Source organism: Leguminivora glycinivorella, chromosome 7 (genome assembly GCF_023078275.1).
Source record: "Leguminivora glycinivorella isolate SPB_JAAS2020 chromosome 7, LegGlyc_1.1, whole genome shotgun sequence".
Classification (NCBI taxonomy): Eukaryota; Metazoa; Arthropoda; class Insecta; order Lepidoptera; family Tortricidae; genus Leguminivora; species Leguminivora glycinivorella.
In genome coordinates this window covers 22,549,844-22,565,755 of record NC_062977.1, presented here as the reverse complement: position 1 = coordinate 22,565,755, position 15,912 = coordinate 22,549,844, and the positions used below count along the sequence as shown (strand labels likewise).

The window sequence follows — 15,912 nt, the reverse complement described above, 5'->3', positions numbered from 1 at the left end:
AAGTAATCACAGAACGCATTATACTGGTTCTTAAAATCCTTACAGTCGCTCGTGTTTAGTTCGTGGTTGGAACAAGCCCAGCTGTCTGTCGCAAGCGGTATCAGATCCACGGACAGCCAAAATAGGGAGCGGCCGAAACTGCAAGTGAAGCAAATCAGAGGCTTACTGCGGCCGACGCCTGACTGCTTGCCACCTAGTCATACTTTCTTACAAATTTACAGAAAGGCAAATGGTTCGTGGTAAGCCCTCAGAATCTAGAAACGCCTCGGGACTGACAGTACCTCTAGAGATAGTCGCTTCCACCGGCTTTGTTTATTACGCTGTGAACGAGATCTTCTTTGTATTTATTATGGAAACGCCGAGAAAGGAAAGACTGCAGTCAGTTCGAAGGACCATAGTTTCAAATATACAAATCACGCCTGTTCATGCCTTTACTCAAACGGGTAAACAAAGTTCACGGATTTCCATTTCTCTGTAATCATCTTAGCTCAACTTTGAAATTTATTCACTATCTTCATGCATAAGTATAATACTTGGTTAATTCAAGTAGCCGCTTGATCAAAAACATTTTGTGATTTAATAGCAGGGCGTTCTAAACACTCTCGTTTTGTGCCCTCAAAGGACTCGATATGCAAAAAGGTCTAAATTCCTAAAATTATGAGACATATTTCATGCAAGTCTCATTCCAAAGCTTCTGCTTTGAAGTTAGGCCTATAATTTGTAACCTAAAGCGTGAAAATTCACTAAAAGACCGTTTTAAATCAAATTTGCCTTAATGCTCGAATTCGGCGAACCGATAAAGTCGATACGGATTCGGTTCTCCGTATCGCCGAATCATAAATAATTCACACCCGATTATTACGCTGAGGTGTAATTTGCGATACATTCAATTCAGTTTTGTGAATGGCGGCATCTTGCATAATCCCATCTCATAATAATGCGTCCACCGACGTACTTACTACTTGGATTTTAGAATTGCAGATCGCGTGATGGAAGTTTAAGTAAAATGCGTTTCATGACGCGAGTAAATCCTTTTATTACAAACTAGCTTATGCCCGCGGCTTCGCTCGCGTTAGAAAGAGACGAAAAGTAGCCTTTGTCACTCTCCATCCCTTCAACTATCTTCACCTAAAAAATCACGTCGATTCGTCCCTCCGTTTTGCCGTGAAAGACGAACAAAGACAGATACACAAACTTTCCCATTTATAATATTAGTATGGATGTAGTAAAGTTTAATTTCATGACATTTATGACAATAGATCCTAACATAGTAGGTACAATAATGTCAATAATATAGAGAAGGTTGCGGAATAGAGGGGAGATAATCGAATTAGAAAGAAAGAAAGAAAAAACTTTATTCAGGACGCTTAAACAATAAAAAATACAAAAACATGTCACAATAATTATTTTGCATTTAAACATCACTGAAAAGGTTTCTCAGCTTGGTGTCGAGGTACCTTTCGAATACTTTGACGCTGGTCTTCCGTGGTAACCCTTCCATCCATGTTCTTATGGATTTTTCAGTAGAAGTAGCAGAAAAAGCGTCATTATAGATTGTCTTTGTCATAGTCTTGATTTCTTATTCCCCACCAAAATTTAGCATGGAACAGATTTGATTTATTTTAGGTATTTAAGCAGAAACTCATTTTCGCTTGACAGTATATTTAGCAACGTCTAATGAAAAATGAGCTAAGTTGATTAGTGATTCTAGTTCAGTGGCCTAGATGCCTAAAAGTCAAGGATCTCATTAAGTTAAAGTTCAGTGCGTTTGGATAAAGTTGGTAACCTATGCATGTGCTGATTTAGTAGGTGTCGTCCTAAATGCATAGGCCAAATAGGTTTTAGATAAAATCTACACAGTCTAGTGATTTCTAAATATACAATCTCCGAAACAGACGCAAAGCTACTCGCACAAGTATAATAGTCAATTGACACATAAAGCCTCCGCCACACATAAAGCGTTTTGATAGCGTAGCGTTAGCGGAGCGCAATGATAGCGGTGCGCCGGACGAACGCTGGCGTTCCGTTCGCAATCCGCGCGCATTTCGCTCGCAATCCTCGCTCGTTAGTTCCCACCGGCGTAACGCCGGGCGTACCGCTATCAATGCGCTCCGCTGACGCCGCGCTAACGCTCCGCCTACGCTCTCAAAACGCGCATGTGTGGCCGAGGTTTAAGTGTGGAAAATGTGTCCGTTGTGAGTGTTTTAAACCATAAGACACAACGAGAGTTGAGAATTATGTATTTATTCACGGTATAAAACAACGTTATACAGTAGTGATATTACATAGTCCAATACCTAAAGGTTGTCTGGAAGAGATCGGTCTTACGCAATAAGACCGCCTGTTGTTACCTCTGTTAATTGTTTTTGTTTCTTCTGCATTACTTGTTGTAAACTATGTGAGGTGTGCAATAAAGAGTATTGTATAGTATTGTATACGGCACTTAAAATTTTCGAAGAAATAAGGATTTCGTAATATTTATGTATAACTTGGTACGTTCAAGACTTAAAACAGTAGAAATATGGCGCATGTAGCATATCCGAACAATATTACGTCGAGAAAACCATACGACAGCAAAAAATGCACCAATATTGACAGTTGCTATGGAAAGTCGTGTGACAATTCCCATTCATTATTTAATTTCTATTGGCATTTCCTACAACCGATTGTCGTCCGCAGGAAAGAAAACTACGTTAGTGTACATACAAGGAGTGACAGTTTTCATCCGGCCATTAAAGTAATAAAAATAACCGGTCGTTTTTGCGTATTATGCTCCCTGATATCCTTAATTGTCTAATTGATTTGTATAAGGATGTTTGTTAAGTTATATTTTCTGTAAAATTTGGGAATCTGTACAAATTAGTACAGGTTGCCCACCACCTCCTTTGCGGGCTTTAAAGCCACCATGGGTTTGACGGATGGAATATCCTAGAAGGTAGCTTTGACTGACCTTTGGTGTCTACAGGCTGTGGTGGCGCTAAGCTCGGAATCTCCGGCTGAAGAAGCTGGACCCTCGAGCCTACCAGGTAGTTATCCCCACTCTGTATTATCTAGGTCGTACGGTCGTACCATCATGCATGCGATTACTACATGAAGAGTAGAGGTGTTCATGTCATATACTGAGAGATAGGACCTGTCCGCTGTATGACGGGGTTGAGGCATCTATGGAATATCCTAGAAGGTATCTTAAACTGACCTTTGGTGTCTATAGGCTGTGGTGGTGCTAAGCTCGGAATCTCCGGCTGAGGAGGCTGGACCCTCGATCCTAACCACTGTATGACAGGGTTGAGGCATCTATGGAATATCCTAGAAGGTAGCTTAGACTGACCTTTGGTGTCGATAGGATGTGGTGGCGATAAACTCGGAATCTCTGGCTGAGGAGGCTTGACCCTCGATCCTAACCGCTGTATGACAGAGTTGAGGCATCTATGGAATGTCCTAGAAGGTAGCGTAGACTGACCTTTGGTGTCGATAGGCTGTGGCGGTGCTAAGCTCGGAATCTCTGGCTGAGGAGGCTGGACCCTCGATCCTAACCGCTGTATGACAGGGTTGAGGCATCTATGGAATATCCTAGAAGGTAGCGTAGACTGACCTTTGGTGTCTATAGGCTGTGGCGGTGCTAAGCTCGGAATCTCCGGCTGAGGAGGCTGGACTCTCGGTCCAGGCCAGGTAGTGGTTCCCGCTCCGCAGTATCTTGGTCGACCCGCGGTGCACCCGTCTGCTGCGTCGCGAAGAGTCGAAGCATCAGCTGAGTACTCTGCAACGGCGGGTAAATGGTCTATTGGGAGTCATTTCGGTGGTCATTTGTTCTTGTGTGGATCACTAGTATATTTTGTGCAGAACTTTCATAGTGGCCATAAAACAAGGGTCAAAAAGCTAGTTGAAAGAAAAGTCTGTAAAGTGACGAGATAATTTCTATACATTCATCAAGATGCTCTTGTTGTTTTTTTATAAGCGATTGTCACAGATAAGGTTAGGAGCGTCAGCGTAGGGAGTCAAACATAACACAATCATTCCAGGCCCGTCCCTACACATGACCTGAGGGATATGCGTAGAAAAAGTTCCTCTTAAAAAAGGCCTTCTTAGGTCTAAACAAAATCAATCTTACAATATTTTATCTAATTAAATGCAATGTTAGTGGACTTACTTCTTGCCGTTGAAGATTGCAGCAGGCTCGCCGTCTGGCCTCCGGGAAATGTCGCGTTTCGTTTGTGTCGGCCCTGTTGACAAAACAAATAATGTTTGTGTTAATAATAACATTAATAACTTACAAACAGATAAAAGTAATCCAATATCAGATGTTAAAATGGAAACACGTTGATCACTAAGTAACCTATACATTTTTTTATAAAATCACAAATCAAATCAAATTTTTAATTCACTGTTTACTCGACGACTAATAAATATATATAACAGGTTGCAACTTAACACCTGTAATTCTGTATTATAACTTGTTACATTTAACACGTATGTATGTATCTCACACATGTGTATAACAAATAACAATAAAGCAACAAAAGATTAATCCAGCTGAAGTGCCAATTTAACAGTTAGACTGGGTCGGGTCTGGCGTTTCGTTTTTATGGGAAGTTTTTAAACGCAAGATTTGTGTTCAACGGTGCGGGAGATGAGGTTGGCTGAGCTGAACCTGTCATTGAAATATCACAATTTCGGTATCTTTTAATCCGTTAATAGTTACGCTATTTAAGTGATTAGCGGAAACAGAATAGCGGATACAGAGCTCAACGAGGGTGCGGTGGGCTGGTGACGGAACTAATTTGTTCTGTCTATTGTCCTTTGAGTCGTCGGCAACCCAAACCCTTCTTGGGACTTCAAGTTTCTAATGGGTTGGCAACGCGCATGTGACACTCCTTGAGTTGCAGGCGTCCATAGGTGACGGTGACCGCTTTCCATAGAGGATTTCCGAGCTGATGTTGCCCTCGCCCGTACCCGCCATGGTGTAAGGAGTTTATGAGAGTTAATGAAATCTAAAATGAACCAGGCTATTGGATGGAAGTGATGGACTAAATACTAGGCTATGGGATAAAAAACCGGACGCCTGCCTAATAAAACGGTATGCAATTTTATTTTCGGCAGACGGTGACTCGTCCCCACAAGATGGGCCCCCACAAAACGCGATGTCCAAGATGGCTCAAAGGCAACACCGGTTTGAGAACTCAAGGGTGTCGATAGTATCTTTATTATACTGTGCCAATACTGACGCCGACTGTCCCACGACCACGGCCCTATCGGAGATGTGAAACGTTAGAAATCGGTAATTACGCGAGAGCACATTGCGAACACTAATTATCGTGAAACCTCGATCGGAACGACATTCAGATGACGACTGTTACGAGGTACGAGTAGTCGGGTATGGCATGCCGGGGGACTTAATAACTTGAGGGTTTTTGTGGTAAGAGATAGTCTAGTCGATTTAGATGCAATTTGTAATATACTCTATCCGTAAGGATGTCATGCAAAATTTTTTATCATGCAGAAACGTCTATATTTTTAAAGGACAAATGTAAAATTCACACCTCCGGCAGGACTCGAACCTGCGACCGCTTTGCCGGAGCCGTCTCTCACCAACTGCGCCACGGAGGCCAGCTGTGAGTGTGCGAATTTATCCATGCCTTCCATCAATTCTTAAACGCCTTAGGGTGGCGTATAGCGACATCTACCCGTAAGAATGCATCTTAACAGGCATTGGAGTCTCAATTTACATTGAGAATTTGCCAGTAACAATGTGCTAACCCGTACTAAATTAGTTTTTTTAATTTCTGGGCCATTTCTTTCAAAGTTGTCCACCCCATTTTTTTTGGATTTGGAAAATTTTATGTGGTTTCCACTCAGAATCTACAGCTCTTTCAAGTTTCAATCCTAATAACAGAAAAAAAAAAGTGTCCTAAGGTTTTTTCCCATTCCGTCACCAACTTTTCATACATTTTGTATGGCGGTAACGGAATAGAAGGTTTGAAAATTACAAAAAAAGTGGGGTGGACAATTTTGAAAAAAAAGGCCCTCCTATGCTTTTATTTATTTTACTACAGCTTATACGATATATCTCGTGGTAGGCGTTGAATGAAATCGATAATTGCGCGAGAGCAGACTGTAGACGATAATTACAGTGAAACCTGGATCGGAACCGCATTCAGATGACGACTGTTATAGCGGAGGCCTTAATAACCTAAGCCTTATAACTAATAGCTTTGTTTTCACTGACCTAATATACTTAGTGGTTCATCGTGTAACTTCTAGGAGAAATTACCTAATAGGAAATGTCAGGATTTTTGGGGCGAAGTCCGGACTTTGGCAGGATCTTGTAATCTACATATGACAATATTCTTTTAGAATGCAAATATTAAACTTACTTCCTGATTTTGACAGATTATCAGGTATTAATAATTTCAAATAGTTAAATGACAACAATAACGAACGTTTTCTCCTCAACTGTCGAAGAAAAGCCCACCTAGGTGCTATAAAACAAGTCTCAAACAGCATTACCGACACCAACTAATTGTTATATTGATTGATTGCAACGTGCAGTGACCCTTAACGGACTTCGGCGCCGGCGCAGGTTTTACGACAACCCGCGAGTTTGCCCGAAGATTTATCCTTATGACTTTGAAGTTAAGTTTAAAATTGTGAGATTTAATTTGACTGTTATTTAAGGTTTAATTTTAATGCCCAATTAGAAGGGTCAGGAATTCTTATACGTGTCAAATTGTGCAGATTGGGATGTGTGTGAATGGTCAGGTTGTTCACCTTTGTATTATAGTGTGATTGTTTAGGTAACTTAGGGTAGTTGAAAAAACTTAATAATATCTTGTAAAACCGCATGCAAAAGATGATAAATAATAAAATGAGAATCCCAAATTAGTGAGATTAATAGTACTAAACGATTTTAAGACTTCTTTATGCAGAAGGAGGAGGTTCTGTATTCGGGTTGCGTTTTTTTTTTATGTACGAGTATGTTCGTATTGAAGTATTTTTTTGTGATGATATGGTGTGTCGAAGAACCGGGGCAAGGAAATTCTCTTTTTGATAGGGGACCTATATTTATAAAAGTTATTTAAGACGTCAGATGTTTTGGTGCGTTGTTTCATCCGTGTAGCGTATAGGTACACAAAATTATCCAAATGCAATCTTAAAATGATCACTGGCCAATGTGATCGCCATATGACTTACGACACGAATACAGGTAACGCTCTAATAAACGCCCAGTTTCCATAGAATGTTAATTACGTGGGAAGGGGCAGGTATGCTCTCGCCATGGGAGAGATGGGACCCTTAGACAATGCCGTCTTTCACTACCTTCCAATGGGCAGCCACTTTTACTGCGCTTGACCTCACGGCGACTGTGATTCGGTGGCGAAAAACAATTTGCACGCTTCAATACATTTTAGGATTCTGATAGTTTGTATAGACATGTGGCTTTCCAGGATTAAAGGGTAACCTTTAAGTGTAATTGCTTTCGAAGTTTTAACAGAAATTCGATAAAAAGGTGCTTTTGCACAGGAGTCATATAGACCCAATACTTAATTCCTTTGTTGATGCGATGACCCAAAATGAGGCTTGGCTTCCAACACCCAACCTATAGAGGAAATTCATTGCCAAAGCAAAGCCCAGGCATGTCATGATCCGTGGCGAAATGCCTTTCAAAATAAGACATTTCAGGACATATTAATAATATGATATTATAGTGAATATACCTAAACATATATTAGGCTCAATTATACATATAAATACACGTTGCTCGTGAGCATTGCGAGAAATTTTACCTACGCATTTCTGAGGCTAAAGGAAAGATTTCTTTTTAATTCACATAAGGAAATTTTGCCAAATTTTTTTTTTTCAATTTATTTTTTACTGTTTTCGAATGTATTTTCACATAAAAAGTGTTATTCATAAAACTAGCACTTCAAATGAATTTTGACGTTTTTTTTCTAAAAATCAAATTTTTTGAAAGCTTTTATTTCGGACTTTTGGACATCTATCAATGAGGATAGTGAGACTAATTCTCCACAATGGCATCAAAATCGTTAAAAAAGCCTTTTGTACTGAGTAACAATAAGATTTTTTTTTTAAATTGGTCATAACTCTGAAACTAGGCGAAATCTAGAAAAGTGTATATGATAGTCTTAAAATGGGATCAGGAATATGCTCTTAAAGTCTCACGCAATGCTCACGAGCACCATGTATAACCGTCAGTGTAAGAGTAGTTACTAAGGCAACAGGTTTAGAGTATTGCGCAAATCATCATCATCATATGCCTCCTTTATAAAGCCTTTTAAACACAAAAGCCCTTCTCAGGATCAATGTATAATTACCACTAAAGAATAGCCAAGATGCTTACAATTTCATTGGAACTGATGACGCAGGGTGACTGGCGTGCAATCATTGCCAATGAAATCGGAGCTCAATACATTAGCAATTGAGTGTAAAAGGCATTTAAGGGTTAAGGTCTGGGTATACAGAGGATGCTGACGTTTCAAGACGCAACAATTTTTGTACAGTCTATACTAATTAGTTTAATCATTTAATTTTATGATTACTACTTCTATTAATTTAATTTGTTTAACTTTAATTAATACTCTGTAATGTTGACATGTAAAATTGCCCCTGTGGGCTGTTTGATGATGATTTTTAACCCCCGACGCAAAAACGACGGGGTGTTATAAGTTTAACGTGTCTGTCTGTCTGTCTGCCTGTGCGTCCGTCCGTCCGTCCGTCCGTCTGTCTGTCTATCTGTCTGTCTGTGGCAGATTTAGTGGTAGATTTAGTTTTATTTTGTCTGAAAGCTGAGTTAGTCGGGAGTGTTCTTATTTGTATTTCTGTATTTTGATTAGAAAGCATGTGAGCTGTATATCCCGCGAGTGTTAAAACTGTATGATGAAGCTTGAATGAGACTGGGCAGGTCACGTCTGCAGAATGCAGACTGAGTCGCAAAATCACCTACAGATTAGGATTGGTTGCATGAAAACTTAAATCGGGGATCGGACAGACCTCGCCAGCGATGGCGAGGTAAACTGTCAGCTGTCACCTTCTTGAAGGTCAGGATAGCATTAGAAAGAAATTAATGAAGCGCTGGCTTAACGGTAAGGGCGTGCGAATGAATACAAAATCCATATGTTGCGATCTTGCGATGATTCTTTACTGTGTGATTTTGCTGCCAGTGTACCAGCAACCTTACCGACGTCCATGCACCAGTCTGTACGGCTTGTATGAGTGATAAGCGCCCCCTGGAGTCGCCACGCCCTCTATTGTAACATCTACGTCACGTGGACGAGGGTCTAAGACAGAACGAATTCGTCATGGCGCTATTTAAGGCGTAAAATATACAGAAAGGACGCATGTCGTACGACGCGGAACGGACGCCAGCGCCGCGTCGCCCGCGTGTAATTTAAAAAACGACTCCTCAGTATATTTTGTATAGGAAAGACGTAAGACGCGCCTCAAGCGATGCGGCGCCAGAAAATGCAACGTATTAGATTTTATGGTTTTCCATTCGTACGCAGAGCTATTAATGTTTATATTTCTAAAACACCTGAACTGGCAAATTGTATACAAGATGGTTGCATCATGCAAGCAAGGGTTAATCGTCGGACACATGAGTCAGTCCTGTCTCGCGCACGCGCAGTATCTGTATCAACTCTCACGCAGCTTCGTTCCACATGGCGCCCGTAGCGGAGTACGACTGTGGAGTCTGTGGCCATTTTATGGTTTGTATTATTTGACATAAAGTTTTTTATGGTATCAGAAAGCTTAAATGCAACTTATACATGCGGGGCAACCTAATCTCACGCTTTTGAGTTTTTATTGGAATAGCGTGGAGAAATATGTTTCACTCCCTTCGGAAGGGTTCACCTCGGGGTTAGAATCTCTGGCCCCGTAGCCGAATGGCATTTCTCCGACGCCAAACGAAAGCGATACGCCGCTGGCTCTGTCGCGCCAATACGCAAGCGCGATAGAGATAGATATCTACTAGCGCTTCGTTTCGTGAGCGTTTCGTGAGCGATTGTGCCATTCGGCTAGCCACCCTGGTGTATTTTTTCCCTGACGCAAAAACAACGGGGTGTTGTAAGTTTGACGTGTCTTTCTATCTGTCTGTGGTATCATTGCTTTTGAACGGATGAATAGATTCAGATTTCGTTTTTAGGGTTCCGTAGTCAACTAGGAACCCTTATAGTTTCGCCATGTCTGTCTGTCCGTCCGTCCGTCCGTCCGTCCGTCCGCGGATAATCTCAATAACCGTAGGCACTAGAAAGCTGAAATTTGGTACCAATATGTATATCAATCACGCCAACAAAGTGCAAAAATAAAAAATGGAAAAAAATGTTTTATTAGGGTACCCCCCCTACATGTAAAGTGGGGGCTGATATTTTTTTTCATTCCAACCATAAGGTGTGATATATTGTTGGATCAGGTATTTAAAAATTAAGAAGGGTTTACTAAGATCGTTTTTTGATAATATTAATAGTTTTGGAAATAATCGCTTCTAAAGGAAAAAAAAGTGCGTCCCCCCCCCTCTAACTTTTGAACCCTATGTTCAAAAAATATGAAAAAAATCACAATAGTAGAACATTATAAAAACTTTCTAGGAAAATTGTTTTGAACTTGATAGGTTCAGTAGTTTTTGAGAAAAATACGGAAAACTACGGAACCCTACACTGAGCGTGGCCCGACACGCTCTTGGCCGGTTTTTTTGTTTGAAACCTGAATTAGTCGGGAGTCGGGAGTGTTCTTAGCCAAGTTTGATGAAAGTTGTCCACTATGTTCGGGGATCGGGGATTCTTCAAAATGTAGATTTAGTATTAATTTAGAATTTTTTAAATGTTTTGCTTACTTATTAGCACCAGCAGCGGCTAAGCAACACCTTTGCTCTCTTTTAAAACAAATAACGCACTCTTTCTTTCTTTATACATTCTACTAACAATATTTAAAAAAAATTCTAACTATAATTTGGATCTTTTTAAATCAAGAGTGAATAGACATTTTTTAGGTAAACATGCTTCGTCCTAGACGGCATCGGCACTTTCCATCAGGTGAGATTATGGTCAAATAATTTACCTGTTTCCTATTTAAAAAAAAAAGGTTCTTTCTGTTCAAAGTGGCACACACCAGCTCTCAGTTCATCGCCCCCTGCTCACGAAGTTTTTTACACGAATATTTCGTTAAGTGCCACATATAGCTATTACTATATAACTATTACTGTACGTGTGATGTAATAGTTTTATTGGAGGCTCTAATTTGAATATCGACAACGTGTGAACGGCGGGAGGCGTAGATACCTTAGAATTATTTTTTGTTTTGTTTTCATATTTTAATGCAAGCGTTTGTTACATCTTCATTGATACCACAAGTATTTTTAAAGGGTTTATTATCTAGATTTTCATTCTTGTGACTTCATGCATAAGGTACAGCGAGGTAAATCTCGACTGGGGGGCAAATGTAACTGGTAATTTTTTTCCGTGTTTTACAACGTTTGCATTATTAAATAGAGTGTCCACCGGTTATATATGGTAGGCGTGTTCAGTGGATACATGTAGAACTGAACATCATAGTGTAATAATGGAAAAAATGGATTAGTTACAATTGCCCCCCCCGTCGAGATTTGCCCCGCTGTACCTCATGCCATTATTCCCATCCATAGACAGATACCATAGAGGGTGAAATAATGCCCAATCATACTTTGCATAGTGAGTTTTGAGGTCACAATGAACTTTTATTATGGGAGCAATGTTGAAATCGCGAAAAAAAATTGGCTGTTCCACAGAAATGAGTGGCATCACGTTAGTCGGAATGTATGGAAAAGCCATTTTGTTTTTTACAATACCTAAAAGCAAAGCTTTTATTATATGTATTTTAGTTTTCTTAAAAATAAACGTCGCTAGAGGCATGCAGTCTCAATCACTTTCAAAATAAAATTTTCTTTGAGTCTGTTATACATAAAAGGTATATTTTATACAAACATTTTACCTGCAGTCTCAGTTCCACCTTTATGAGTAGAAACATCAGATAAGAAGCCAATTAGAAAAACGTCTCTCCACTAAAACGTCAATCCAGCATTTCACAATCTAAATGTTGACTCTGACTGACTGACTGACATGTCAACGCACAACCGAAACCGCTGGACCTAGAGATTCTAAATTTGTCACGTAGGTTCCTTATAAGGTTTAAGGTGTAGAGAGTAGAGACTAGCCCAAGACCGGAAAAAGTGGCGTACTAGAAGAGAGGACTATGCCCAGCAGTGGGCGATAAAGGGCTGATATGATGATGATGATGAAGGTGTAGAGGAGCACTAAGAAAGGATATTTCAAAATTCACCTTCTAAGGTATATGGGGAGATATGGGGGTCCAAATTTTGTATGGAAAAACAAGATTAGATTAGTACGCGGGAAAAAGCATTTCAATTCATTAATTTGACTAAATTCAAACGAACGTTCATAATAACCAAAGACATAAAAATCATAATAAACTTGCACCGTTAACCATTTACTAGAGGTATAGTTTTTTGTTAAAGTTTTAAATCTTATTGACTTATGGGTTACGCAATTCTGACAGCCGTTGAAGAATGCGTATAAAAAGAGTTAAATGTGTAAGTAGGTTTATCTGCCTATCAATCAGCCTTCCCAACATTTACGAGTTATTTGACGACCGGGTACGTAGCCAAGTGCACAAACGATTACGATAATATCGTTATCGTAGCTTGCTCTTTCGCTCTTATCGCGCCAGAGCCAAACTGCGTTTGGATCGGCGCCTAGCATCAAAGATTGTCGTTTCGGCTAGGCCGGCCGGGCGACCGGATTAGTCCATAACTCCATAGTGACCCTATGAAGAAGAACGATCCTGGGTTCGAATTCCGATGGGCATTTATTTGTGCGATATATACAGACAGTTCCTGAGTAAAAGCATACCAACACAAGCCTTCTTGAGCTTATTGCAGGGCTTAGATAGTACAATTTGTGTTAAAATGTCCTAGAATATTTTATTTCCGTGAAAATTTATATTTTTAACCCCCGACGCAAAAATGACGGGGTGTTATAAGTTTGACGTGTCTGTCTGTCTGTGTGTGTGTCTGTCTGTGGCATCGTAGCTCCCGAACGGATGAACCGATTTAGATTTAGTTTTTTTTGTCTGAAAGCTGAGTTAGTCGGGAGTGTTCTTAGCCATGTTTCATGAAAATCGGTTTACTATTTTTTAGGGTTCCGTAGTCAACTAGGAACCCTTATAGTTTCGCCATGTCTGTCTGTCCGTCCGTCCGTCCGTCCGTCCGTCCGTCCGTCCGTCCGTCCGTCCGTCCGTCCGTCCGTCCGTCCGTCCGTCCGTCCGTCCGTCCGTCCGTCCGTCCGTCCGCGGATAATCTCAGTAACCGTTAGCACTAGAAAGCTGAAATTTGGTACCAATATGTATATCAATCACGCCAACAAAGTGCAAAAATAAAAAGTGGAAAAAATTGTTTTATTATGGTACCCCCCTACATGTAAAGTGGGGGCTGATTTTTTTTTTCATTCCAACTCCAACGTGTGATATATTGTTGGATAGGTATTTAAAAATGAATTAAGGGTTTACTATGATCGTTTTTTAATAATATTAATATTTTCGGAAATAATCGCTCCTAAAGGAAAAAAAAGTGCGTCCCCCCCCCCCTCTAACTTTTGAACCATATGTTTAAAAAATATGAAAAAAATCACAAAAGTAGAACTTTATAAAGACTTTCTAGGAAAATTGTTTTGAACTCCATAGGTTCAGTAGTTTTTGAGAAAAATACGAAAAACTACGGAACCCTACACTGAGCGTGGCCCGACACGATCTTGGCCGGTTTTTTAGTATAGTGTGTGGAAGTAATACATGTAAATTATTTCACAGACATTTGCCATTTTCAAAACGATCCGCTTACCTGTTACCACTGCAACTTAGGTAATTGAAAACATTACTTCCTTTTTAGTTCCCTCGCTTCGCATCATGTTCAAATTTCCACAACTTGTTCCCTTTCCACACAATGGTGGTAAAAAGCTAGTTTGTTACCAATTCGTCGCATTAATTGGCGTAGTTTGTAGGGCCGCCGAGTATGGACCGGGAATCCGCTTCCGCGTCAAGCAAAAACTGGGAACATGGGGGGAATGCCGGCTGTCATACAAACTGGTTGGATACAGTTAGTTGAAGTCTTGGATTCGAGTAGAATCTAGCATTTTCTTCGGAGAGACAGCAATTAGAGCATACCATGCAGTACTGTACTGGATATGGAGAGTATGGACGTGGGTTTGCTTGGACATGGTATTATGTCTTCATCGTCTTTTCTTCTTGCAAAATAGGTAAGATAAAGTAAAGGCAAAAAGCATATTAATTATATACACACGATTCCTACAAAATTCCTAGTTTTTTTTTGTTTTTAGTGCTACGTTTGTTAAGTGCCATGACCAGAGAGCATATAATAGTTAATGCTGGCCATTATATGTAATGTCACTTTAGAATTTGATCTCGCAGCATAAAATCATCAATTCTAAGATTTGAACATGACATGCGGATTATAAAATAAATATTATAGGACATTCTTACACAGATTGACTGTGCTCCACGGTAAGCTCAAGAAGGCTTGTGTTGTGGGTACACAGAAAACGATATATACCTTATAATATTCAAATACTTATATACATAGAAAACATCCATGACTCAGGAACAAATATCTGTGCTCAACACACAAATAAATGCCCTTACCGGGATTCGAACCCGGGACCGCGGCGTAGCAAGACTCCAAACCTCCAATACTGGACTTGGTTTCAATAATGGATCTACTTTATTTAGCAACTCTATTAAAAATGGTAATTTACGAAAGCCTATTAAACTCCACCTTGCATTTACCATAATCCTAGATATCGCACTCTCAGTAGCAATTAACACTGATTCCTAGATAGGAATAGACTACATTAGGAAGTAGAGAGGTACCTATCATGTAATCCATCGACATATAAATTAGAAACCAGCGGTAATTGTATCTGGCAACATTAACACTCTCTTTTAAGGGCCGCATTGACTTTAATTGGGTAGTAAGATCTCGGAATTAAACACTTAAACACTACATTAATAGTTCAGCTTTCGACAGTTTCGACTACACTGGTAGCTTTTTGTTCACAAGCAGTTAGAGAGCTTATGTCTCGTTGAGACCAGATATTTATAAGTATCTGTTCACGTAGTTATAGATATCAATGCAAGATGTCGTCAAATCAGCATGGTATTTTTTAGGTGAGTCGACCTAAAAATACCATGATTTTGATTTTACCGTACATTTACCGGTGAATTTTTTTTTATGTCAAAGCAGGAAAATTAAAACATCGTCTAGTGTCTAGACAGTAAGAAATACTGTTATGGTGCTGCCGAAATAAAAGGTTTGTCAGATTTCTGACCGAATTAAAACCGAATCTTCGGTAAAAATGCGATATTTATGCTGGTCGAAACTGAAATTGAAACTTCAATCAGATATTTACTCAACGAAATACGACACTATTTGCGATCAAACTTATTAAAGCATTCAAAGTAGATGAAGGACCGACAGCAAATGTCTAGAAATATAAGACGGAGCAAAATTCAAGTAAATATCTTAGTAGTGTGTCACATCTATTAATGTGTTCTTCCTATAGGGGAAGAGGGGGGACAGTGGATCACGGGGAACAGTGAATAAAACTATCTAGCGCCATGTTTACGCACACATCCAAACGCCGACACATGTTTGTGAACTCGCCTCGACAGGCCCCCCTAGATACCCTACCTACCTAGATACAACACAACACAAGGCTGGACTAAAACAACACTAAGTCGATATGTGTATGATTTGTATAATATTTCTATTAGGTATTTAAATAACTACATTACCTTAAATTACCTTAACCTATTTCTTCATTTATACACATTTCT

General features: G+C 39.8%; 1 protein-coding gene across 1 annotated transcript in view; it reads right to left on the bottom strand.

Annotated features, from left to right (window-relative positions):
- LOC125227885 (protein outspread) overlaps nt 1-15,912 on the bottom strand; it is a 489,387-nt gene that overhangs the window by 40,248 nt on the left and 433,227 nt on the right. The window contains 2 exon segments of the mRNA XM_048132278.1: nt 3,593-3,778; nt 4,148-4,220. Coding sequence (XP_047988235.1) covers nt 3,593-3,778; nt 4,148-4,220 — 259 coding nt within the window.